Below are 27,847 nucleotides of genomic sequence, written 5' to 3'. Positions count from 1 at the left end.
AGTTATTAGGGGCCCATAATATATGGAAGTGTATTCGGGGAAGAGATGGGGAGACTGGAGAAATATTCAAGGATTGACTCCTCATCTTAACCATTCAAAATACAGGACTAGATATTTACAAATTTAACTAGCATTGTTATTTAATACCTTTAGATTCAGGTAGATAGTAGTGATATTGATCCCCCTGTTACTTAGGACCTGCTAAGAATTCACCAGAACTTCCTCCACCTAAACTAGTGGGAAAAATGAAGGTAAGCAGTGTGGTTCAATTTTTTAAATTATAAAGTTTGTCTAATTGCCATAATGGGCAACTAATAATAATGGGCAGTTATTTAATGAGAAAATAATGACAATCCAATTAATAGTGAATGATGATGGGTAAATTATTAAATTGTATATTTTTAAATAATATTGCCTTACATAATTTCATTTTTCATATACTGTCCCTGAATCTTTTTCCTTTTAGTTTCTGTCATGTCTTTAACATGGTATCTACCATGTCAGACAAGGGTAGGTTTTTATTGGTTTCTTCAAAAAAGACAAAGAAAAGTTTAATTATATTTTTCCCCTACTGAAAAATCCAAAGGGTTCCCTATTGTTTCTGGAACTAAGATGCAGACTTCTCTGTTTAGTATTTAAATACCTTCACGCTTTTAATCCAATCTACCTTTCCAAGGTTGATTACACATTTCTCCCCTTGACCTGGATCTGTGTTTTATTAAAACTGGATGATTAATTATACTTCCCTATATTTGATGTCCTGCCTCCTGATTCCTATGTTCTTTCTATATTTGCACCTCTTAGAATCTCTGGCTTCTTTTGAAACTCAGATCAAGTGCATGAGGCCCTTCTTGATTCTCCCTCACTACTAGGACCCTCCTGAATATATAATATATAAATTATTTATATTATATTAATTTTTGGAATTTATTTATAGTGATATATTGGATATGTATTTATAGTATGATAAACAGAGATGGCAGGAATATCAGAGGCCATTTAGACCAATCTCCTCATTTTATGTACACATCATTACCCTAAAAAAGTCCTTGAAGGCAAGAAAGGTGTGTTCCTTGACTATAGTCCTGACATGTGCTTAATAAATGTTTCTTGAATAAACCAATGAGTAGATGAAGGAATTCAATGGAGTATTTAAGTAGGTATATATTCCCTAACCAATTTCTTATGATACAGGTTGGTCAGGCTGGACATCAGAAGATGGAGAGGTAGAATAGTATATATCCAGTCCAGAGAAGTCGGCTGGAATGTGTGCATTTTATCGAGATTGGTTCATGGAAAGAATATAGCTCAGTGAGGAAGACCTGATTTCAATCCAGCCTCAGACACTTATTAGTTGTGTGACACTGAGCAAGTCACTTAATCCTTATTTCTCTCAGTTCTTCAATTGTAAAATGAGCTAGAAAAGGAAATGAAAATCTACTCTAATATCTCTGTCAAGAAAAGGGGTTCAGAAAAAATAATTATATGTAATATATGTATATCTATATATACATATTTAATACATATTTCTATAAGTTTTTTGGGGGCAGGGATAAAGCAATCAGAGTTAAATGACTTGCCCATCTAATAAGTGGATGGAAGGATTTGATGGATGAATTGGATGGATTTGAACTCAGCTCCTCCTGAGGTCATCTCCACTCAACCTGATATCTTGCCATTGGACCCAGATGTCTCTGGAGGAGAACGTGAGGCTGATGACTTTGCACAGCCCTCACTCACTTTAATTCTTATACATCATCATCTTGATTATGATTTTCCCACAAAATTTAGATTTCTTCCATAGATTTTAGTTCTACAGACTTAGCTGCCTTTCTGACTTCTGGTCAAATTAGCTTCTCTTATTAAATGGGCATAGATTTGCAGCATTTCCTCTAAGACCACCCCCACCCCAAATTTTGTTTTAAGTGCAGAACAGAAAATAAACAGGTGCAAATAAGGCTGGCAGCACAAAGGCTTCCTTGTGGGAGCAGCTTAATCCACAAAATATGGCCCCTTTTAGGCTCCAGGCCAAACTGCAGAGGCAGGGACATCCCCACTTGTATCCACACAAAGGAATCTAATGTTAGAGCAAATTCTAAATAAGAAACAGACAGTTTACTAGACCATCACACACAGTCTCTTACCAGCTTCTGCTCCCTACTCCCAAAGACTAAACAGGGAGTCACAGAAGGGAAATTCTTTCCCTAATGCTATGTACTAAAACTTGGACAAAGTATAGTCTCCCCATGGTGGGGGGGAGGGGGAGGAGGAAGATCAACCAAACTTTCCCCAGATCAGGTTCTACCTTCTAGATTTCCTAAATGACTAATGTCCAGTTCAGTGTTGCTGGGTTCAAATCCTGACTCTACCCCAACCCTGAGTCACCTTGGTCATGTCTGTTCATCTCTCAGAAAAACTCAGTTTCTTCATCTGTACTGTAATAATAACTAACAATAACTAGCATTTCTATGATGTTTTAAGATTTACAAAAACTGTGTTTTCTTTTGATGTGTAAAGTAAGGGGGTTGGACTAGATGATGCTTAAAGGCTTTCCCAATTTTAAATCTATAGCCTTTTGCCTCAGAGTCCTGCATTTGACTTATAGGACCAGAGTTTTTAACCTGAGTTGCAGTAATCCTGCATAGGAACAAGCTATATCACATCTTTATTTTCACTAACCTGTAACTGAAATTGAACATTTTCCTCAATTACAAATGTAGGCAACAAGTATTATTCTGAGGAGTCCATAAGCTTCATCAGACTGCCACAGGGATCCATGGCATAAAAAAGGTTAAGGACTCCTGTTTTAGGGGGAAATGGGAAAACAAACAAAAAATAAAAAGCATTGCTAGAGCAGTGCATCTTGTTTTCAAGCAAAATGAATGGCAAAAGATTCATGGCACTATTACATGATGAAAAGGGGTCCAGGATTTAGAGTCTCAGTTCAGATATTCAAATCTCAGTTTGTCCATTTACTGGCAATTGCACTTTGCATATGTCACAGCCTTTCTGGGGCTCAGTTTCTTCAAAAGCAAATGAGATGGTTAGAGTATAACTTTAAGGTTCTTTCTAGCTCTCCTTCAGGGAGGTTGCAGAGAGTTTGAAAACTTGATTATTTCTTTGGCATTCTATCCAATTTGTTCCAGCTTTAAGGCAGTCAGCTGGCGGGACACAAATGGATTATGAAATAGAGCAATGCAATTGGATCTGTCTTTCTCCCTGGGCCATTGGGCTGCCATTCATTCTTAAATAAAACTATAAAATCATTGTCCATTAAGAGCCAAAGGAAAAAAAAAACTAACGTTCTTCAGTTTTATCATTTGCCCTAAGTTCTCAGAGAAAACAATGTTAGAGGAGGTTGATAGTTGTTTTAAAGACTACTTAAACGTTAACCAAAATGTAAATTTGTCTAAAAAAGGATCTCCCACACAGAAAACTCCTGGGCAGGGATAAATTGAGTCAATATTCCCCAAGCTTCTGAAAATATGTATTTGACAACTGACAAGAGGTCCATGATGGTATTTCTTGATGAAAACATTAATCTCAATAGAAATGGCTTACATATATATATATATGTATATTGCCAACTAAAGCAATGTTTTCTAATATATATATATATAATATATTATAATATATAATAATATAATATAAATATATAAATAATATAATATATATAATATATAATATATATTATATACATATCTATTAGAAAACATTGCTTTAGTTGGCAATTAATAAATTGATGACTAGTGGTTTCTCTAAGTAATTAAAGATGCACAATGGAGACCCTGGAAGCTTTAAGTACATTTGTAAAAAGGAATGTCCCTGACTAAGGACAATCAGCCCTGATTAGTAGACATTTAATGGGGAAGTGGGGTAGAAGTCTTAAGACCCTTCTATTAAGTACATGACTTAATCATGACATTCAGCAGTTTCCAACGATCTGGACAGAGAAATCCATTTCCATCCATTCATTGGTTTTATCCTTCATGAACTGGGTCGCTCTATATTCTAATGGAGAGGCAACAAGGACAGAAGATCCTTTCCACAAGGTGAGAACTCACCCTGAATGAATTCTCTTTACACTCTAAACAGAAATTTCTTGAGGCTAGAGGTAATCTCCTCAATCAGTCCTGTCTAGCTCTTTAACAAGACCTGGGCCTTAATGAGGAAATTGAAAAATGAAGCTTGGATCTTAGTTTAATAATTGGTTATTAGTATAATAATAAAATAATAATTTCTCTCACTATGAGTTATACAACTGTTTCCTCATTGGGAATTCCCTCCACAAATGGAATCACAAGAATGGACCAAATATAGTACAACATATTTCATTGGGTTATTGTAAGGCTTGAGTAAAATAAGTCACATAAAATTTATTGTAAGAATCATAAAGCATTCCTAGCTGTGTGACCCTGGGCAAGTCACTTAACCCCAATTGCCTCAGCAAGACAAAAACAAAAACAAAATTAAAAAAAACCTTAAAGCAGCAATTTCAACTATTTTATAGGATGACAGAATTGGAAGAAACCATCTATCTCTGACCTCTTTGTATTTGATCTGACTATAGACTATGCTTAGAACATTCTACCTCTTTACCTCTACATGTAGAAGTCTTGTTTTTTTTTCAAAATCCAGCTCAACTACCACATTCTTTAATAATGATATCCTTTCAAATAACTTTGTATTTCATTTGAATATATTTTAGATTTTGCTTATCCATCTACATCCCAGTAGAATGTAAGCTTTTTGAGAACAAAGACTTTCATTCTTAGTATCCCCAGTGCTTACCTCTTTGCTGGGCACAAAGCAGAGTCTTTAATTTAATTAATTTAATATTTAATTAAATTAAATTACTTTAAAAGATTATTAAATTAAATTAATTCTAGCCGGGGTTGGCCCTTAGCTTGAGGAACAAGGAAACATGTGAATCGAAACTCATAATAGGCAAAATACTTACATATTCCACTTCCTTTGTTGAGTCACCAATACTTCCATTTGTGGTGGGTGGTGTGCTTCCTGCTCCTTCAGGTTTTTCCTGTTGCTTTCCCTCATCTTTGGGGAGCCCACCTTGTCCTGGGAGAGCTACCTCTCCCACTCCAAGGGCATCACTTTTGTATTTCTTGACAAAATCTTCCATCAGTTTCACTTCATTTTCCAAAAGGCTGCGACATCGAGAAGGGTCTTGATCGTAAATTGGCAGCTGCCTCATGAGTTGTCGCCGGCGGAGGAAAGCTCCTTCAGTCCCTGTGACTGGCTGCATCTCTTTTGGAATCAATTCCATATAGTGGATAGCCTGCCAGTGAAGAAACAGGACATGGCTAGAGCCCAGAACAATCTTTAATTGAGCATTGCAAATAAGCACTAAAAGCCAACGTGTCTCTCTGCAAAGAATAATTGATATCATTATCACTTGGACTATCTCACCATGTTAATAGGAACAGCAGGTGCTAAGAAGAAAATCATTTTTTCAAACTTACCCACTAGAAATTGTGGATTGTTCTCAGGCTGCTCAAGTATCTATTTATAAAGCTTTTCATTCTAAAGTGAGAAGTAATGAAACCTGCTTCCATTCCCATAATGATGGTTATTTTCAGGCCAGTCCCATTATTGTCCATCAAAACTCCTCTTTGGCAAAAACCATTCCATGATCATTCCCACAATGCCTCAATTTATGTTGTTTTCCCTATTTCATTCTTTCCCTAGACTTACCAAATCTTAATCAATCTTCAAAAGCCAGTCTAGACTCATTCATCCTCCTATTTCTTAAATATTTAATGTGTGCAAAGAATTTGTGGTGGATGAAATAGATACAAATATTATTTAAACTTTGTCTTGATGTCTTAGAATTTAAAAATCTAGAGGGATGAGAGTATGGAAAGAAAAAGAGAGGAAGACAGAACACATATAATATATGTAATCCATCTATCTGTCTGCTTATCTATGTGATAATTACATGAGTTCCCTCTTGCCCTGCCTCTAGCTCTTTTCCAGGACATTATCCATATATTGCTAGTCATCTTCTTAATACAGGACAATGATGATGTACGATGACATACCTCCTCTATTTTAAAACCTTTTTTTTAAGCTCCCCAGTGCCTACCAAATAAAGGGGGAAAATTTCTCAGCCTTAGTCATATCATATTGAGTTAATGTTAAGTTCAGTTTTGGACATCATTATGTTTGAGAAAGACAGTGATCACTGACTGTAATATGTCCATATGAATGCAACCAGGATGGTGAAGATGATCAAATTTGCAGCATGTGGGGATTCATTGAAGGATATGGGGTACTTGGTCTGGAGAATGCTTAATGGGAACATGATAGCTCTTTATACATATTTAAAAGAGCTCTCCTGTGGAAGACAGATTTCAATGTGTTCTGTTCACAAAGAAGAGCTAGGAGTAGTGGTTAGGAATTCAAAGAGGCAAATTTAGGTTTGGTATTAAGAACAAACTTTCTAACAATTGGGGCTATACCAAAGTAAAACGGCATACTTTGGGAAGTCATGGATTCCTCCCCTGGAAATCTTCATGCAGAGACTGAATGACTATATGTTAATTATGTTACAGAAGGAATTATTTTTCAGATATAGATTGTACTAAACTAATGTGAGATCACTTCCAACACTGAAAAAATCAAGTAGTTACTGATCATGATATTTAAGACCCTCTACAACTGAGCTTCAACCTACCTCCTACTCTTTTCTCATACTATTCCACCTCACATAAACTGTGTTCTAGCTAAGTTAAAACTGGCCACATCTTCATAATCTTATAATTATCTGAAAGATGGAGAGCATAGGTTCCTTTTCTGAGGTCGATGACCTTTTTCTTTTAAACTGTGTCAGTTGATTCCCTTGATAGTGCTATGCATTTTATTTAATATGTCTAAAAATATTTTTCTGTGAAAGAATCCTAAGGCTTTTCCTGATTACTAATGAGGTCTATTACAGAACAAGTTAAAGAACCTTTGGTGTACAGAATATAAAACACTGCTATTTGCTAGAGTTTGCTTATTATTAAAAGTAACACTATCTAGTAGAGTAAAACTTTGTTTTTCTTCCCAAAGGGTAACTCATAGCCCCGGATAAGATCATTCAAAGGTGTATGAGAGATAACAACCTCAGAAATAACTTTGTTCAATGATATGGAAAATTATCAAAATTATAAAAAAAATTACATACAATAGTGAATTCCTAATTCTTCTATAAATTGGTAGAGCTCTCTCTGACCTCAGATTTTCTTTGTTTCTTTCCTTCTGTGTTCATCTAGTATAATATAAACTTCTTGAGGCAGGGATTGGTTTTCATTGTTTTGTGTATTCTCAGTGCATCGCATAGTGTCTTACACATATAGAAATACAGTAAGTGCTTATTGAATTGTATTGGATGGCACATAAGCTTCTCCAGATACTATTTTTGTGTGGATTATAGAGTCACAGATTGAGGGTTTGAAAGAACCTTAGCTATTATCTCATTTTTATTGAAGCACTTTAAGGCTTCTCTGTGAGAGCACTAGCAAGAGACCTTTGGCCTAGTGGTTCATACAAGAAAAAACTAAAAGTGGATGAAGAGTTCATACTGTTCAAGATATGATATGCAGTCCAGTAGGAAGTCTATTGAATTATTCTATAAGTCCATATACTGCAGGCAGTCTGGGCACAATCAACATACCTAACACTCAGTCCCTATTTTCTTGAAGACTCCCAATGATAGGAAATCTCTTTCCCAATGGACAACTCATTCCACTTTTGGGTGGTTTTGTTTGGAAGTTTTTCCTGCCACAAAGCTTAAATTTGCTTCTATCTCTTCCATCCATTTCTCTTAATTTGATTTCTGGGGCTAAAATCAAAGCAAATCTAATTTTTCTTCCATACAAGTGAACTTCAAATAGTTGAAGATAACTATCATCCCTCTCTTCCCTTACATTCCCCCGCTTCTCTATTTTCCCTCCCCCAAATCTTCTATGTTCTAGCCTAAAATGTTCTTACTTCCTTCAATGGTTCTTTATCTGGCATGGACTTAAGTTTCTTTATTATTCACACTGCCTCACTCTCTAGATGCTCTTCTTTGAACCAAGAACTCAGGACTATACTCAGATGTGGTCTGACAAGGGCAACATGTGGCAGGGCCATATATTTCCCTAAATAATTATATAATTGAAATTGACATTAATTCTATCTTACTGGTTTTGCTAGATGAATTTTGTTTTCTTCAAAATTGAAATTCAGCTCCCGATCATATAAGGCAGCATATTTAATTAAAAATTGGCAGTGTAATTTTATATTGCTTTTCCTAGAAAATTGAAATGAAATCATTATAGGTTTTAAAAGCAGTACATAGTTGCTGAGATCAAAAGCATTGATGTTTATGCCCTAAAGAGTAAAATTAGCATGTTTCAAGATAAATAAAATTTAGAAATTGATTTGGGGAGTCAATATAATCAATTGTCTTACACATAATTGGCTGGTTCTTGACTCATTATGTGAAAATAATTATTAACCATGTTAAAGATCAGAACAGAGGAGAAAGTGAAATCTTAAAAAGAGGTAAAGTTCCTATTCTCTTCTTTCCATTTTAGGGGTAGCACAGCAATAGTAGTTAGAGTGCTGTACTTTGGGTTCAAATTCTATCTCTTGACATACATTAATTATGTGGTAACAATAATAATAACCACAACAAAAATAACATTTATTTTTATGTTCAAGGCTTTTAATCTTTATATGGCTCAAGAAACTTCCTAGGATTTCTCTATTAAATAAATCATAGATGAGTTGGGATTTGTCTTGGTGGAGAATTCAATACCTAAGGAGCTCCCAAGGTTGAGGCTCTCGCATTTATCCGATCCTCTGGGACTAAGGTTATGATTAAAAAAGATAAATAAATACTTCTACTTCATCTCAGAACCAGGTCAACATTATTCAGTTTCCTCTGGTTAAAAAAGAGTTATCAGCTATGGTTTTGTCACTTAACCTCTATGTGGCTCAAGCAATTTCCTAGGATTTATTTATTAAATCATAGATAGTTTGATATCTGCCTTGGTGAAGGACTTGCCACATGGAAGTTTCTGAGGTTGAGGCTCTCAGATTGTCTACAGTTTACCAGAGCCTCTGTTTGAAAGATGTTTCAAATATTTACTTCTATTACATCCCAGAGCCAAGTGAAGAACATTCAGTTTCCTATGATTAGAGAGGAATTATTTGTCAGCCTTGTGGAATGGTGGAAGATGCATTGGATCTTGAATCCTAATCCTGAGGAATGAGAAAACCTGCATTAGAAACCTGGATCTGCTAGTTACTACCTGTGTGACATGAGGCACAGTGTCCCTTGGGGTCCCTCTTCTGTAAAATTGTTGGATTAGATGATTTCCCAGGTCTCTTTTTACCTCTAAAATGGTCTTATAAAGTTAAAAGGGCAAAATCTTCTGGTATGAAACCATAGTAAAAGCTTCTATAGATAGATTTATATCCAGGATGCTTGGATCTAGACACTGCCTGTAAGTCTGAGTATCACACAAAACCAAATCAGATTAGCCTAGTTCCTTCCCTTGTAGGAGTTTGCTATTTAAATACCAAGAGTCCTAGATCATTTAGAATGTACTTTTGTTTTGGTGATGTCTGGGTCAATTTTGGATTTAAGTAATTTGCAAAAGGGGAAAGTGAGAGTTCCCGAGCATTAGAAAAAATTCTCATTTTCTTCTTGATCTGTTCAGTCTGGGAGGAGTAGACTTTCAGGGTTTCTGGCCAAACCACTGTGATTGTTATTTATACTCACTCTGAGGCAATCAGGACTCAAACCAACATGAAATGGGATTTGGTCTGGGACCTTTTATTAGCCACTCAATAAGAGCCAAAGTGATTTGGTTTTAAGGCATGGTTCTTAAGAAAGGAATTAAGCTGGTAAACTTCAAGATCAGGAAGGAAAGAAGGAAGGAGGGAAGGAAGGAAGGAAGAAAGGAAGGAAGGAAGGAAGGAAGAAAGGAAGGAAGAAAAGAAGGAAGGAAGGGAAGGAGGAAAGGAGGGATGGAAGGAGGAAGGGAGGGAGAGAGGAATGGAGGGATGATGGGAGGAAGCAAGGAAGGAAGGGAAGCAAGAAGAAAGGGAGGGAGGAAGGGAGGGAAGGAAGAATAAAGGAATGAAGGGAGGGAGGGAAAAAGGGAGAGAGGAAGGGAGGAAGCTAGCTGTGTTGTCTGGTCCTCAATAACAGAATATATACTACTTTGTATCTTAACTTATCAACTTAAGTAAAATGACCTTGACTAGTTGACTGTTTCCTACAATATCTATTGGATAGATAACTATTTATTTTCCCTAGAATTCAAGATGCCCAGCAGAACTCTAGTAGAATTACACATTAAGTTAGGAGAACCAATGAGTTAACTGATTTCTGGCCAGAAGCCTGGGAGAGAAGGGAGTTTCCTTCCCAGGAGACTCTTTTTCCTATTGTAGCTTTAAGCATGGCTGGCTAGTTGGCCTTTTGCCATTGTATTGTAAAGATCACACTTACAGCTGCCACAGATGTGGTTGTACATGGTTAGCAGTTGCACGGCTGGCTAGGGATTAAGTAAGAAGCCAACCATTGACCAACTGTGTGTGGGTGGCTTGATGAAGAGATAGATTTTCTTCAGTGTCAATTACCTGGAGCTGTCCTGAACCTCCAGGAAAACTGGTTGTGAAATCCAACCCCATTACCTCTGGCTTTTTCAAAGGTTAGTTGAAAAGATTGGATCAACGTTAAAAATCTTTCAAATGAATTACCCTTTCTTTCAGAGATATCTCTGCCTAGCCCTTAGAATCAAAAATGGTTTGCAAAAACATAAATAGGATCATTCTAAAAGACAATTCAGGAATCTTCCCTTTCAGAAATCAGTGGAAAATGTGGAGATAAGTTCCTTGGGTCATCATTAGAAATGGAAAAGACCTTAGATGTGAAATCTCTTAAATCCTCTTATATCAGAGATGTCCCAAAAGGAGTGACTTGCTTAAGAAATCAATTTGACACAGAGCTCAGGTATAAAGCCAGAGGCCCCAGCTTCAAATCCTGGTTCTGCAACTTACTGACAGTATGACCTTTGCAAATTCCTCTGCCTCTATGGTTGGCTTAGATGATTTTTGAGGTTTCCTCCAGTTAAAGGAGTTTCTATGACACTTCCAAGATACCACTAACATGCATCTTCCTCCAAGCTGACAGTTCTGAAAGTTCCAAAGGAATCTAAAGATATGGGGCTCATTGCCATCAGTTCTTCACTCTTACTTTCCCCTCATATGAGTCTTCTAGAACCACTGAGGACTGTCAACACTTCTCCCTTCTTCCCTTCTTCCCTCCATCCCTCTTTCCTTCCCTTCTTCCCTCTTTCCTTCCTTCCTTAAATTATTATAAAGATAATCAATATTGTTATTACCTCTCCCTTGGACTACTGTAATTGCCTCCCACCTGGTTCTCCTAGATCTAGTCTCTCTCCTCTCTCCAATCCATCCTTCCCAAAGTAATATTCCTAAAGTCAAGATATTGTGTTTAAGTATGTCATTACTCTGCTCCAGAAGGTTCAGTGACTCCTTATTTCTCTAGGATAGAATACAAACCTCTATGTTTAGTGTTTAAAGTCCTTCCTAATTTATTCCCCATGACATCATATATTCTACATTCAAGCCCAACTGGCTCACGTGCTCTTCATTTTTTCCTCTTGGTGACTATGCTAGGCCGCCTCTCCCTTGACTCCTGGAACATTTTTCCTCCTTCCCTCTACTTCTTAGAAGTTTGTAGTTCACCTCAAGGCTAAATTCAAATGCTACTTCCTACAATATGCTTTCATTTAATTTCCCAGTTGTTAATATTGTCTCTTCCCACCAATTACTTTGCATGTATTTCATATGATTGTATTTTTGCAATTCTGAGTGTGTGACCCTCTCTCCTTCATCCTCTCCTGGTAGACTGCATACTTATTGAGGGCAGAGACTGTTTCATCTTGTCTTTGAGTCTCTGCCCAGTGGTTAGCACTGTGCCGGGTACAGAAGAGATGTCTAATAAATGCTTATTGAATTAAATTGCATTTGTACTGCCAAAAGGCTGCTGGGACTTTTCTGTTTTTTAGATGAAGTAAATTAATGGAAAAGAGGTGGCTGGGGGAGCTCTTGGATTTGATGACTGCCATTTGTCCCCGAATATTGTTGGCTGCTCTCAATGCCAGCATTCCAACTTTGGAGAGCACCAGCTCTTGAAATAGCATTAACAAGACCACAGAGAGGGAGAGCTGGAAGGCATCTCAGAAATCATCTGGTTTGCCTCTTTCATATTACAGATGGGAAAACTGAGGCTGAGGGAGAGGAAGTCACTTTAACTTGTCCAAAGTGATCCAGGCAGGAAGAGGGAGAAATAATATTAAAACACAATTTTCCATTTTCTTTATTTTCATTCAGTGTTCAAAGTCAACATTAAGAACTTGCCTTAATATAACCAAAGAAGAAAATTTATCCTTTAAAGATTTTAAGTGACCGTGGGAAATTTTGTTCTAATTTCACTCTTTGGAACTGGCTAGATAAGAAGCATTATTGAAGGAATGCTTATCTTCCAATCAGGAAGACTAAGGATGATAGAATCCTAAGGTTGAACCTAATGCTCGGTGGCCTTGGACTCTGCATTATTTCTCTGAGTTCAAGTTTTCTCTGCTGTAGAATAGGAGCATTCATTCAAAAGCATCTTGAAATCCACAGACATTTTCAACACACACTCACACACATGTATGCATCCATGCTGTCATACATATATGTGAATGAGGTCATGCTGTGTGCTTGCATGAGCATGTGCATGTATACACACATGCTCACACAACGCACGGTACACATTCATGAAATATATGTGTGAGCCATATGTATATGCATATATGTACATATACACACATGTAGAAACATGTAATCACATAGCATACATATGCACATATATGCACACATAAATATACAATCCACATATATATGCATTTACACACATGTACACATATATTCCCTATATATAATGCAAATACATATATACATACATAATGTAACACACAAAATCACTCACACATATAACATATTTACATGCATACAAACATACACTCTATATACAGAGCATGTACACACTGCATATGTACATGCACACATATATGCATACATGTGCACAATTCACAAGTACATGTACATATATACTCATGTATGCATGTACACGTGCATATTTATGCATGCATACACACAATACATACATACACACCTAGTATACACACATAGGCCCTTATTTTAAGGAATGTACTATCCCTGATTCATATTAGGGAGCCCAAGTTCCCTTAGCTTTCAAAGTTCAGTTTAAGTCCCACCTTGTCAGACTGCCCCTGCCACCAGTGATTTCTCCCTTTCCTAAAACTTTTCAGAACTTTTTGGGATTGGAAGCGGAATGGTGGGAGAGCTGAGCACTGAGAGGAAAGGGAGAGCTGTCCATCAAGATACACAGCTTGCATTCAATTTAGACTGGGAGAGATGATTTTTTGTTTGTTTGTTTGTTTTGTTTTGTTTTTGTCAAGTTTGGGTTTCATGGTCCAATATTAATTACATTCTGATTACTGAGAAGTACTGTGGGGAAATAAAAAGGGTGCTGGCTCTGGAGTAAGAAGCCCTGGGTTCAAATCCCGGCTCTGTCACTTAATATTTGTATGACTTCAGGAAAGTCACTCAATGTCTGTGGGTCTCAATTTCCTTCTCGATAAAATGAAGGGCTTTGTGATCTATGAGATCCCTTCTATCTCAAAATCTATGATTTTAGGACCCAGATAGCTTTGTGAATGAGACCCTTTGGGATCTCCCCAACTGTCTCCTCATCTCCACAGCTAGAAGCATCATGCATAGTTTTCCTGTTAACTATCGGGGCACAGTAGTAAATGTTTAACAATTGTAATACTGGGTGGAAAAATGAACCTCACATACTTTCAAATTTCATCTGAATTATTAACATTTTTCACCATCCCATTTGTAAGTCTTACAGATCAACAAGACAATATATTAAGCCCCAATTTGCAGCACTTGCTAATTTCTGAGGTGTCAGTGAATTGTCATTGTAAATATTGGTTACTAATATTGAAATGTATAAAATGATTATACATATATAGTCTATGTCAGATTGATTGCTATATTGGGGAGGGGGGAGATAAAAGAGGAGAAAAATTTGAAACCTAAAACCTTTCAAAAACGAAAGCTGAGAATTATCTTTATATGTCATCGGAAACATAAAATACTATTAAATTAAAAAAAAAAAGAAAATATCGACAGGTTCTAGTATGTCCCTCTAACTGATTCAGATACTGACTCTGAGTATTAGCCCAGCAATTCTTTTATACAAAGCATTTCAAGTCAGGACTATGTTGCCATTTTGGAAACTGAAAAGGAGCTTCATGGCCTATGTTCTCAAGAGCTTGTGAATCTATACTTCTGATTCCTTATTTATAAAATAAAGCCTTGCTTTATATAAGTTAAATATAATTCTATAAGTTAAATAAAATAAATATGTCTATAAGTTAAATATAGAAATAATGTTTAAAGTGTTTAAATAATGTTAAAAGTGTAGATGAATGGATGGAAAGAAAGAGAAAGAGAGGAGTGGAAAAAGGGGAAAAGAGGAGAAGGAAAGGAGGGGAAAGAGAAGGAAGATAAAAATGGAGAAGAGAGGAGGAGAGGGAAGGAGATGAAAAAGAAGAGAGAAGAGGAAAGGGAAAGGGAGAGAAGGAAAAGGAAGGAAAAAGGAGAGGAAATAGGAGATAAAGAGAAAGGAAAGAAAGAGGAAGGAAGGGGAAGAAAAGGGAGAGAGGCAGAGGAAGACAAGGAAAGTGTAGGAAAGCAAGGGGAGAGAGGATCATGCTTCCTAGGACAAATTAGAGATTGAATTTCTGAAATAGCAGCCCAAGAGGAGCATGTCTTGCCTGTTACCCTTTAGAATACTGCACCTGGAGGTTCTGACATCTGTTACTATATCTGTCTTGTACTATTCAGAATCTAAACATAATGCAAGGCAAGGAATGTGTTATCAGATCTGGAGCTTTTTTTCCCTTTTGACTTTAAATTCATCCTAATTTTATGGCATCCTGACCTTGGTTTGGCTCAGGATTTTCCCATAACATCATAAAAGCAGAGCTGAGCTCAGCAATAATTTTGGTGTAGTTTATGTTTAGAAAGGCAGCCTGGGGTTAGTGCATAAAGGGCTGGCCCTAGAGTTAGGAGGCTCTTGATTGCAATCTTTGCCTTTGGCACCTACTCACTATGTGACCATTGACAAGTATTTTAGCCTGTCAATAACCTTGGTGGTTCTGAGTATAAATTATAGACCCAGAACTGGAAAGAAACTTAGAGGTTATTCACATGAACTTCATTTTACAGTTGAGGAAACTGAGAACTAGAGAGGCTAAATGTCCTGTGGGATGCCACCCAGATGGCCAATGGCAGAACTAGTATTCAAATGGGCTTCTGGTTCTGTTATCTGTGGGTAATTTGGATAAAGGGAAAAGTTTCAGAAAGTTAGAATCAAGGGCAGTGGTAAAGGGTGGGCATTGCAGGAGCTTGGTGAACAGAAGTTGGGAATATATGGGAATAGATTGGAAGAAATGCCTTGGGCGATGGAAAGGGAGCAGTTTAGCTGCTACAAGTTTTTATCCAGCAGACAGTCGATTTCTGGTCAGATCTGTTCTATTTATAGTTCTATTCATATAAAACTATTAAAATTCATATTTATCTAATGCTTTAAGGTTTGGAAAGCATTTTCTTTACAACAAAAATATGATATAAGATAGTGTAATATTATTATTCCCACTTAAGGACTCTAAGGTTCTGAAAAGTGGTTTTATTTTATTTTTTTGTTTGTTTGTTTGTCCCCACTCACAATGCTAATATGTGTCTAAGGCAGGATTTAAATCTCTTTTTTAAAATTTTAACTCCAAATTTAATCTTCTTTCTACCATGACATACTGTGTTTCTGCTATGATATTACCTGCCACTGTCAATGTTCAAGCACTATTCAAAGATAATGGTTTAAATTTTTTTTCCTCCCAGAACTTGCCTAGAGTTCTGTATCTTTTTTATAGTCATATTTCATATTCAGTTATATTATTATTTTTGTAGATGTCATCTCTCTATGAGAGGATCGGTTTTTTGAAGAACCATGTCTCATGTATCACTATCTCCCGAAGCACCTCATTCTGAGTAGATACTTTGTAAGTGCCAGTTATATATATTGTTGATGGGTAATATGATGGTCTTTTGGGTGAGGGTGATGTTAGTGCTAGGAAATGAGAACATTATGTGCTCAAGACTAGTTGGGGAATGGGTCATGACATTTGTTTGGGTAGGTTAGAATTTGGTGTGAATGAGACTCAGATCACGAGATTACATTGTTTGGGTGAGAGAATAAACCTATTCTCATAAAGGGAAAACAAACTTTGCTTTGGTTTTTTTTTTTTATGGGTGGTGGGTCAGGAATAATATATTGGCAACTTTAAAAGCTATACCTGAATTCTAAAAGAGATTATGATTCAATTCTTCAGAGAGGGCAATTGATTTGTCCCAAGTTACACAGGAAAATCTTCAGATTCATAGCTTAATATTCCATGCTTAATATTAACTTTAAAGGCAAAAGAAAATCCGTTAAGGACTCTTTCACGTGTTAAGTTAAAGAATACAAATACATCAATTTCACTTCAATCTTGAGCACATATTATAGTTGAACTGCTAATTATTTGTGCCATTATCAAAGAGGCCACTGGGTAACTTTCAGACAGTTCAGCCTGAGCCTTTAAGTAATGAATGAATTCAGATGTGCCCTTAAGGTCACTCTAAAGAAGAGCCAAAAATGCAATTCCAGATGCAGGGGGCCATTTGATGATTTACCGAGGAAAGTAAGCAATCTGTAGGTCTGTAGACATAACTGCTGAATCATGATAGTCAACATGCTCAGACCATCAGTCATCAATAATGGCGTCAGCAGACACAAAGAAATGAATGAACTGCAGTTTAAAGTGGAAAAGAAACCTGGGAGTACAAATTTAGAATATCATGCTCGTTAAGTATGCTGTAGTGGAAAGAACATTGCACTGGGAGTCTGGACACCAGAGTTCTAAGCCCAGCTCAAGCCAATAATCAGCTGCATATACCCGAGTCACTTAATCAGACTCTTTGAGTTTCAGTTTCCTTATCTGTAGCTCAAATACTGGACTAGATAATTTCTAAAATCCTTCCCATATTTAGTTTTCTATGACAATATCACCTTGATGATCATCTATTTTGAACCCTGCTATTAATAGGTCCCCCCCCAAACAACTGGTATTTATGACCCTAGAAACAGAAATAAAACTAAACTCTTTCAAGAAAGCAATTTGTTGAGAGGTAAGGTATAGGCAAAAGGAATGAAATATAAGGTTAGAAACATCCATTTGAGGAAAATGCCATTTAAAAACCTAAAGAACAAAATGAAACAAAATAACAGAGGAAGGGCATGTTAAGTACATTAGGAATCTTAGAAATATTTGTGAAGGATGTTTCCAAAGTGAAATATTACTTAAAAAAACTTTGACTACATTATATTTGTAAAGCTATCCTGGATTTCTCCTACCTAGAGGTATGCTTTCCCAAACTTCTTTGATTTTTTTGGTTTGGAATAAATGCTTAAAAATCACAGTTGTTCTGTTGAAGGAATTTTGGGGTTTATTTTTTGTAACATTTTTAAAATTTTTGTCAAAAATTCCATTGCCTTTCCATTCTTTTGGGACTCCCTTACCAGGATTAAACCATTTCAGGATAAGGGCAAAATTAATGTTATTTTTTATTGTTTTGTATCCAGCCTTCTTGGGTAGGAAAGGGAGAGGAAACTTTCTCTGCTCAGGATGTGTACTTTCTCTTCCATACAGGGTAAGCCTGGTTAGAATGAAGTAATGCATTCCTGATTCACGAGATCTCAGTTTCTAGGGACTTCAGCTGCCATCTTGGCCAACCTGTACCTGAACCTGAATTCTTTCTCCAGCAAGTGGTCACTGAGTTTTTACATGGCGGTAAATCATGTTGAACTCAGGTTCTCCTGACACCAGGACTGGTGCTCTATCCACTGTGCCATCTACCTGCCCTCCTCACCTTTCTTTTGATCTGGGAAACCCAAAGCTATAGATGAGCATGATTTTAGAATTAGGCATTTGTAAATGAGGAATTTTCAATATTATTTAGTTCCACTTTCTTATTTTACATAGGATGCAAAAGAAGACCAGAATAATGGAGAACTTTACCAAAGTATATAGAATATTCAAAGGTATGCAATCAAGATGATAGGGGCTTTGAGTCTATGATGTATGCAGATAAATAAAGGAATTGGACATGTTCAGCATGAAGGTGAGAGGACTTAGGGTGAACTGCCTTCAAGTATCTGAAAGTTTGTCATATGGAAGAGGAATTAAAAGTAATTCTATTTGGCCCAAGAAGAAGGCAGTACCAGGAACAATCAGTGGAATTTGTGAAGAGGGAAATTTAATTTGATGTTGGGCTGGGGAGGAAACAAAAACTGAAAATTAGTTACAAGTCCAACCATTTCAAAATGGATTGGGCTGAATCTGGAAATATGGGCCATAGGAACTCCCTCTGTTAGGAAATCTTCAAGTGGAGGCTGCATTATTTGGTTAGTGTATTACAATGGGACTTAGTGTATGATTTGAACTACATGGCTGCTGGGGTATCTTCCCAATTCAAATTCCTTAAATAATGTTTTATGTTCCTTCCTTCCTCCTTCCCTTCCTCCTTCCCTCCTTTCTTCCTTCCCTCCTTCCCTTTCCTCCTTTCCTTCCTTCCTTCCTTCCTTCCTTCCTTCCTTCCTTCCTTCCTTCCTTCCTTCCTTCCTTCCTTCCCTCCTTCCCTCCTTCCTTCCTTTCTTTCTTTTCCCTTCCTTCCTTCCTTCCTTCCTTTCTTCCTTCCTTCCTTCCTTCCTTCCTTCCTTCCTTCCTTCCTTCCTTCCTTCCTTCCTTCCTTCCTTCCTTCCTTTTTGGTATAACCTACCTACAGGCTTCCTAATCTAGCATTCCTTTCACTGTATTATGCTTTCTGCCATATTTCATATTGCCTCTCACACTTACATTCATTTATCTTTTTAATGTTATATTTCCCCAGAAAAATGTAAGCTCTTTGAGAGAAAGGAATAATGAATTTTACTTTTATTTTATTAGTACCTAACATAGTGTCTACCTAGAGACAAGTGCTAATTAAATATAATTGAACTGAAATGAATTTTTGACCATTTAAGTGAATCGATAGACAAATGATAATGTATCTAGGACTGGAAAGGACCTCAGGAACCACTCCTTATAATCTTGTTATTTTGCAAATGAGTAAACTAACAGCTAGGTCAGGGCCTCTTAAACTTTTTTCATTCATAACTCCTTTTTACCCAAGAAATTTTTATATGACTTTGTCCCAAATCTGAAGGGAGGTGTTTCTGGCAGCACATGCATGTGAAGTGTGAAATATATATTTTGTGTTCAAAACAAAGGCTGGAGTAAAATCACAATATAATACAGGTAAATATTGCCAGGAGCATCTCACATTCATTATATAGTTGATTTTGAATTAATTTTTGGCTGTTGCATTTAGAAACTTTTTACTGTTGCCAATTTTTTTGCAACCCTCACAGTCATGGCCAGCAACCTGTAGGTTATAATAATAATAATAATTTAATAAGTTGTGTTCCAGGGCACTGCCTGTGGTCATCCAAGTGTAACCAGCCACCCCTGATGTCCTGTGTTTGTAAATGTTGAGTAACAAGCTATAAGAAATATGACTTAGATATGATATGATATCTGAACAGAAGAAAGGCATAATTTGACTAAATCTCTTTCTATTGCTACTAAGCAATAGCCTATCAAATTCAGAGTTTCAGGAGGTTCTTCATGACTAGAGAGATGTGCTTACCAGTTTCTGAGTCAGTCCTGGAGGAGCCCATTCATATGTGATAGTATCAAAAGTGGGATCCTTCCCTGTTGCAATAGGGTTGGTCATAATCATCCGGTTCCTCTTGTAAATGCGGATGCCATCTCCGCCTTTGACTCGGGCAGTGAGGGTGGAGTATTTGGAATCTGTCAGCAAGCGGCCAATTTTCCGATCATCTTCCATTTCAGAGCTCAGGCTGTGATCTTCATAGCTGCATTTACATGACTTGCATATTTTCCTGTGGGGGGAAGGATGGTGGGACAAGTGAGATCATCCTTTGGCTATGAGCAGGACTGGGGCGGCATTTGCTCTTTTGAAAGCTCAAAGTTTAACTTAAATCCCTTGGAAAGGTTAGCGGCAGGATCAGATTGTGACCCTAGACAAGGAGCCGCCTTTGTGATTGAAAACCTTATTTGGGAAAAGTCAGCGTGATAGTTCTGCAAGGAATGTAAAATATGAGACAGATTTTTACTGTTTTCCCATGAGGAAATGGAGAATGTCCCCCACCTTTCTTCTGCAATAAATAAATAAATAAAAAACTAAAAACCAAACAAACAAACAAACAAAAAAACCAACCAGCTGATTTTTATGCCCTGTAGTGACAGGGGTAGGCTCATTCATTAAAAAGATGCTCCTAGGAGTTTCCCCCAAGATTTATGGGCCCCAATAAAAACAGATATTTGTACGTTTGGCTAAGCTAGTGCACTTTTGACAGAAGGCAGCTGTGAGGTTTCTTGGGGAAGAGTGGACAGCACCCAGAGGAAAGGAAATCTATTAAAAGGCTAAAAGCTAAGCAGGAGATATTGGGATGGATGAAAACTTGCTTAACTTGGCGGGGAAGAATCTGAGGGGTGTATGCTTGTGTCTCAGTGTATGTGCAAAGACGAATCATTTTGTAACACTGAAATTCTGATATTTGTCAAATATTATTCACGTTAGAATCTGGCCACTTTAAGTCATGCAGCTAAACCTTAGATATCCAGATACTGTTACTGTTCAATTGCAGAAAAATCAGTCCTTTCCCTTGCAAAGGATTACTGGAGATAGACTAAGTTGCTGACTCCCTAACTTTTATGCATTAAAAGCTTATTCAGTTAAGTGGAGTTCAGTAGTGATCGGCATCTGAGCTTTTTCTGTGTGTTTTATTTCTTACTTGGACTGAGGCAGCCCCCTCAACCTCCCATTCCTAGGACCTCATCAGATTAAATGTTGAACTTAACACAGCTTCCCCATCAGCAGAGCCCTTTGCATCCCCAGGTCACGAGATCATCAGCTTCAGGATCCCTCAGTAATTGGGATTACAGGTATGCACCATCATGTCTTGCCAATAGGTTTTAATTCAAGGCACATTTTATATTTATATTTCTCCTTTTCTGAGAAAAGGAAAAAGAAGCGAGGAGGAACACAGAAAGGTGGCAAAACAAAGAGAGCATGGCAAAAACATAGAAGGGATGGCAGGGATGTGGGGCAAGGGATAGCAGAGACAGGGGAAGATGGCAAGGTCACAGAGGGCATGGCAGGGAGGAAGGGATGGAGAACAGGAACATAGGACAGAAGGAAGTATCTGCCATTTTTACACTCTAGTTACTCTATATTCCTTTTCTTAGGAAGGTTTCTGAAGGGAAGCTTCTTATTCTTTTGGAAAATTATGCTTTAGGGTAGTTTCTTAAAAGGGAAGATACTTTGTTCTCACACTCTGGTCTTGCTGCCTCATTTACATGAATGAAAAGCCAGCTTGGCATTACTAGTTTATATCCAGTCATAGAATTTTTAGGCATTGGCAAAGTCCTTGAAGAGCATCTAGAATATGAGACTCAGAGGAAACAATCGAATTTCTCAAGGTAGCCCAGTTGGGCAGAACCAAAATGAGGAGCTTAGTCTCCTGATTCCCCATCGAGGGCTGCCCTTTAATCTATTCTTCTTTTCCTCTGAGTCTCCTCAAGAAGATCAGTAAATGATGTTTTAGGTCATAAAAGTTTCATGTTGTAAGGATGCCCAAGGATGTGTTGGGCTAACATCCCATGCATTTTAATTTGTATAAGTCTATTAGGAAATGAAGAGAATGGGAATTGAGCTTAGCAATTATATTTCATAGCATATTGTCTCATAATTCTAGGAAAGGCTTTGGGTATACCAAAGGGATTTAGAGGAAGTTTGGAATAGTAGAAAGAAAATGAAACAGAAAAAATTGGATTCTGTGCTGGACTTAGACTCTTTGGTTCTCAGTTCCCTCATCTGTAAAATTAGAAGCATTAGACTATTGCAAAAGTCACTCTGCCTTCAATTCCCCTCCCTCCAAATTATCCTCTGTAGAACTCTGAAATGGACATTCCCTACAATACAGATTTGCACACGTCACTTCCCTACTCCCCTTATTATCTTAGGGATAAAATATAAAGTCCTTTAGCATGAAAAGTTTTTCACAATCTGACTGAATTTGATCTTCCCAGAATAATTTTATATTATCCTCCAATAATTCTGCATTATGATTAAACTGGCCTCTTTTCAGTTCAATGTACATAACATCTCCTACTTCTACTTCCTTTTCTAGGTTGTGTTCATGCCTGGGATACATTCCCACACCCCTGGATCTTGGCTTCCTTCAGTTTTAAGCATTGCCTTAGACGTGAGATCTTTCCTGAATATTGGTTATTAGTCTTACCTCCTGAAAATTACTGTTTATTTGCTGCATGTGTATTTTAAAAGGCTTTTCATATACACATTCTTACCCCAGTTGACTGTGAATTCCTTGAGTGCAAATTATATTTTATTTCTGTCTTTGTTTTCCCATCGCTTAGCATAGGGTCTTGTACATAATGAATTAAAAATATCTCTTGTAGGGAGCATAACGTTATGGGAAGGAGAGAAGGTTGGAAGTCAGAATACTTGGGCACTAATTTTAAGTCTATCAGTTATTAGTCCTGTGAGTTTCAGCAAATCACTTTACCTCTTTTGGTGTCACTTTCCCCCTTTATAAAATGAAAGATTTGGAGTAGAAGGTAATCTAATTTACCCCCTCTCTATCATTCTTGCATTCACTGTAGGTATCAAGAGGTTGACAGGCTAGAATTTCTTTTAAACAGTGTAGTAAATACATAGAGAGATGACAGTGTGTTCAGGGAAGGCTAGTACCTCTGGGATGAAGGCTGTCTAGCCCTTTACAGGGCTGCTTTCCACCTTCGGTGTCCATCTGATCCACCTGACCTTTACCTGTGGCTCCAAGTAGCTGTAGCAAGCACAGTGGCCACATCCCAGTAAACCATTTCAGCAGATGGGCTAAACCAGGTTGAGTATAACGAAAGGGTCTCAAACCCTATGGTGAGATAGGGGGTGTCTACCTCAAATATGTGGAGGATTCTCCTAATGGAATGGGCTGATAAAATTTGTCCCAACGGCCATGAAGGCAGCTAAAACTCTTCATTTGTGGAGTGCTTAGAACTTGATTTGACTTCAAAGACACCAAGTTCATCCCCTGCATCTTAAGCCATCACCAATCATCTTGACTCTGTCATATCATTGGAAAATGATGGCTTTAGAAGAGAGAATGAAGCTGATGACTTTATGAAACTTAATGTCAATTTAACATCAATCCAGACATCACCATAAAATATACAGCACCATAGTTAGCTGAGAGAAGAAACTCTATTCATTATCATCACATATAAGTTGAAAATGATTTCTTCCAGAAAAGGAATATAGAGAAATTGAATCATGTTCAAGACAGGTTGCTAAAAATTTAGATAAATAGGAATTGTTGCAGAGCATTTTCTGATTCAGAATTGCTTTTTGAGTTGGAGGTTGTTAGGAGTCTACCACAAGTAGGCATTAAGAGACATGGACATTTTAAAAATAAAAAGCAAACACTGTGTGGACCCTAAAAAAGTCACTTAACCCCATAGTCTTAAAAAAAAACACTTAAAAATAAACAATTGCCATAAGATCCTTGTACTATGTATGTGTGTGTTTCTGTTCTCCAATTTCTTTCCCCCTTTACCACCTGGGGTTTTTCTCCCTTTGCTGACATGTAAGAAAGTTCTGAATGCTAAAGCTAGATTGCTTTTAAATGAAAGCTAAAATTAAATGAAATCAGAAATTCTCCACATGTTCAGAAAAACCCAACCCCTTTAGACATACATACTGTGAATGGTATTTGCACTAAAGAAATCCCTCAACACTGTACTCTGGAATCATATTTCCCTGTTAAGTGGGAATTAACCTTTATAACAAATTAGCTAGACTGAAAGTTCCATTCAGAGACAAAGAAATTTGTGGTAGCTCTAGGCCAGTACAATTTTTTGTCATCTTGTGGGCAGCTTCAGCTCCCAAACAATAGTCTTCTTGTCTAACTTCATTGCCTCTCTTGGCCTTTCTTCAGAGGCACAATATCATAGAATATAGCTGTCAGGAAGACATGGTTCAAATCCTGCCTCTTACTCTTACTGGCCATATAGACAAATCATTTAATCTCTTAGGGATATTGGGAGGCTCAAATGAAATTATGTATGTAAAAGGGTCTATAAATTTTAAAATTCCACATACAATCAGATGTCATCATCATCATTAGTCATAGTAGTATTTACTAACATATCAAGAGGTCTCTTGGTAGGGTTAAAGCTTTAAAAAAAAAAAGTCCCAGTGGAGGAATTCTCTCTTCCAATGCAAATCTAATATTTTTTTCCTGCAATTTCTATTCTTAGGGAGTTTCTGGGACATTAAGAGCTCAAAGGACTTGCCCAGGATCACACAACCAGTATGTGTTACAATGTGGGACTTAAAGCCAAGGCTTTTCTCATTTTGAGCACAGCTCTTTATTCTATTATACTTTTCTTGTGTTCGAATTCCTTCAAACTTCAGGAGATATGGTCACTTTGTTAGTGCTATGTCTAAAAACTGCATGAACCTAACCTTCAAGAGGTGAGCCTTTCCAAAGTGAGGGTAGTCCTTGAATGAAAGCCCATCAACAGGCTTTTTTCTTGAACCCTGTACACTTTGGTAGGATCCAATAGAATTATCCTCTACAGAAATATGCTTTGAGTACTCAGTATCAACTCCAATGCAACATAGGACTTCAGAATGGGATTTCAGTGAAGTAAAATGCCATTTTGGGCCAAACATAGGTCATCCCTGTCTTTAAATCACAAAGGCATTTGATAGCTCTGTGAATTGAGCACAGTGACTAGAATCAAGAAAATCCAAGTTCAAATACAGCCTTACATAGTGTATGATCCTGCGTAGATCACAAAACAATGTTGCGAGGTAGATTCTATTATTATTCTTATTTTATAGTTGAAAAAACTAAGGGAAATAAACTGACTTACCCACTCAAGGGAAAAATCTAAGCTTCTTTTAGTGTCTTCAACTAAAAAATAAGAATAGTAATAGCCTCTACCTTGCAAGATAGTTTTAAGTATAAAATGAGATTGTATTCTACCTTTATTCCATTCCTTCTCTTTATACGAGCTCTCTGTAAATGCAATAAATCAGTATTTTACCTTGGAAGTTTATAAGAAGAATGCATTTGCAAATGAAAAGATTAGAAATGGAGACGATTCAGGAAGCTACTGCAACGTTCCAGTGAGATATAAGGGTCATGTGAATGGAAAGAAGAGGATGAATGACAAAGATGTTGCAGAAGTAGAATTTTTTTTTTACAATATTTGGCAATTGATTGATGATGGAGGGCATCGTAGAAGGAAGAGTAAAGGATGCCTGAGTGACAAGGTGGATGGTGGTAGTCTTAATAGAAATAGTAAAGTATGGAAAAAGGGGTATTTTCAAGATTAGATAGAATGAATTCTTTTTTTTAACGTTCAACTTGACTTTTATTTTCTGTATTTGTGATATAATATGGGTGAAATTTCAGGTGGTATCCTCATGAATAGAGTGAACATAATGTCATCTCTCTTGGATACTTCACAAATGTTTTATGCTTGAAACAAGCATAAACTGAGGCAAGATTATATGTTTTTGAAAATGTTTGAAAGGCACTATGAAATTATAATTAATTCCATAAATCTGGATACAGAGATAGATCCTGTATGATATGATTCTTGTAGGTGGTTTCATTAATTTGTTGTGATTATCACCTTACCTACAAAACAACAACCATACAAACAAAATCCCCCATTAATCCTCCCCCCCCCAAAAAAAAAGACAAAAGAAAAAATCAACCATCTGCTTTATAGCTTTTCCTAATTTAGCTGGATTGGTTCTCAAACAGTCAACATATGTTCATTCCTGGCTCATAATAAGTACTTAATAAATGTTTTTGAATCCAATCAAACCCCCAGGTCTATTCTAAAAAGCTCTTTAACTGGGTAAGACCCTCCAGCAGGGATTTTGTTCTTTGGCCTTCAAGAATCTAGGGTCATTTCTAGGCCATGAGGCACCAGGAATGGACTTTAGTAGAGGCGTGGACATATCATGTATCACAATTATTTTTATGTGCTCTGGAGAACCCCTTGTCTAATGTGCTTACTTCACACATATTCCCTGATTAACAACATAGCCCATATTTTGCATCAGTGTTAGTAAAGAATGACTGGCCTTAGGCAGAGGGATTAAAAAACATCCCATTATATACCAGTGCCCCCTGTTCTTGGCATTTCTATCTAGGTTCAAATAAATATTCTGGGAAACTTTGAAGAGAAAAACATGTCATCAGAAGGGCAGCCAGCATGGATTGGGATAGAAAAGAGAAGGGAAAATCCTTCCTGATCTCCCCTTTTGCCTGGCTGATTACTAGAGGCTGTTATGGACTGAATGCATTTTAAGAGCCTCAGGTCTTTTTTTAGCCTTGGTGCTTTTGCCCAGCTTTTAAATGCCCATCCCTGGAATGTTCTCCTTTACCTCCACCTCTTACAACTGCTCACTTCCGACCAAAGAGAGGTCAGAAGCTAGTTTCTATAGGTTTTCCCTATCCCTCTCGTCACTAGTATTCTTTCCCTATCAAAATCTCTTTGTATTTACTCTGTGTGTGTGTACACACACACACACACACACACACACACACACACAGGTTCCTCCACTGGAGCCTAAGATCTGAGAGAGTAAAGACCATTTCATTTTCTTATTTCTAGAATACAAAGAGGAACTCGATAAACTCTTTTTGAATTAAATTGAATCTAGAACAACCTGGAATATTAACTTTTCTTTTTCCACGCTGTTCTCACCAAGATCACATCCCATTGACACTGCATATAACATAGGGGTCCATAGATATTTGTATTTTGTCTCCGCATTTGAATTGGGTGTAATTCTCAAAGCCAGGGACCTCTGGTTTTTACTTTCTTTATATCCCTAACTTTACACACAGCCCGGCATATTTAAGCAGTTAATTAGCACTTGCTGACTAGCTGAGTGACTGCTTCCAAGAATCGATGCCCATAATCACGGTACAATGGGGCAGTAGAGCCTTTGTCTTAGAGCCCTGACATTTAGGGGGCCCTGATGCGGAACATGCTTCCTCCTCTCCTCTGCTCTCCCCGACCTTACAGCTGTAGCTAATTTTTCCACATTAGAGAAACTTTACAGTTTCCAAGGGCATGCTTCTTTTGCCTAGTTGGCTCATTCCAGATGACCTCCTCTGCCATACTCTTGACCAAGATAATATAAATCATAGTTATGTATGATTCTGGCTGTAAGGAAAAGTAGGGGAAGAGATAGAGACAGGGCTAGTGCTAAACAAACTAGGAAGCTGTTTAATGAAGAGCAGAGCAGGTCCTTCCTGATGGACCTAATTATTATTCTCCCCCACTAAAATTCTTTTGTATTTACTCTGTATAAATTTTGTACATGTTCATCAGCCTATACATTATCTCCTTCTCTCCCCTCTCCCCACACTTCTATTAGAATATAAGTTTTTTGTGGAATTCTTAAC

General features: G+C 37.2%; 1 protein-coding gene across 2 annotated transcripts in view; it reads right to left on the bottom strand.

Moving 5' to 3' along the window:
- The window catches only part of LMCD1 (LIM and cysteine rich domains 1), a 72,648-nt gene that overhangs the window by 11,420 nt on the left and 33,381 nt on the right, over nucleotides 1-27,847 (bottom strand). For both annotated transcript variants that reach the window (XM_031954396.1, XM_003762397.3), the window contains 2 exons: nucleotides 19,951-20,206; nucleotides 4,961-5,296 (listed from right to left, as the gene is read on the bottom strand). In XM_031954396.1, the coding sequence (XP_031810256.1) occupies nucleotides 4,961-5,296; nucleotides 19,951-20,151 (537 nt within the window). In that variant the 5' untranslated portion in view covers nucleotides 20,152-20,206. The remainder of the gene's footprint in view (nucleotides 1-4,960; nucleotides 5,297-19,950; nucleotides 20,207-27,847) is intronic.

The sequence above is a fragment of the Sarcophilus harrisii genome, chromosome 1, assembly GCF_902635505.1.
Source record: "Sarcophilus harrisii chromosome 1, mSarHar1.11, whole genome shotgun sequence".
Taxonomy (NCBI): domain Eukaryota; kingdom Metazoa; phylum Chordata; class Mammalia; order Dasyuromorphia; family Dasyuridae; genus Sarcophilus; species Sarcophilus harrisii.
Note: the sequence above shows the minus strand (reverse complement) of the source record. Positions and strands in the feature narration are given on the sequence as shown.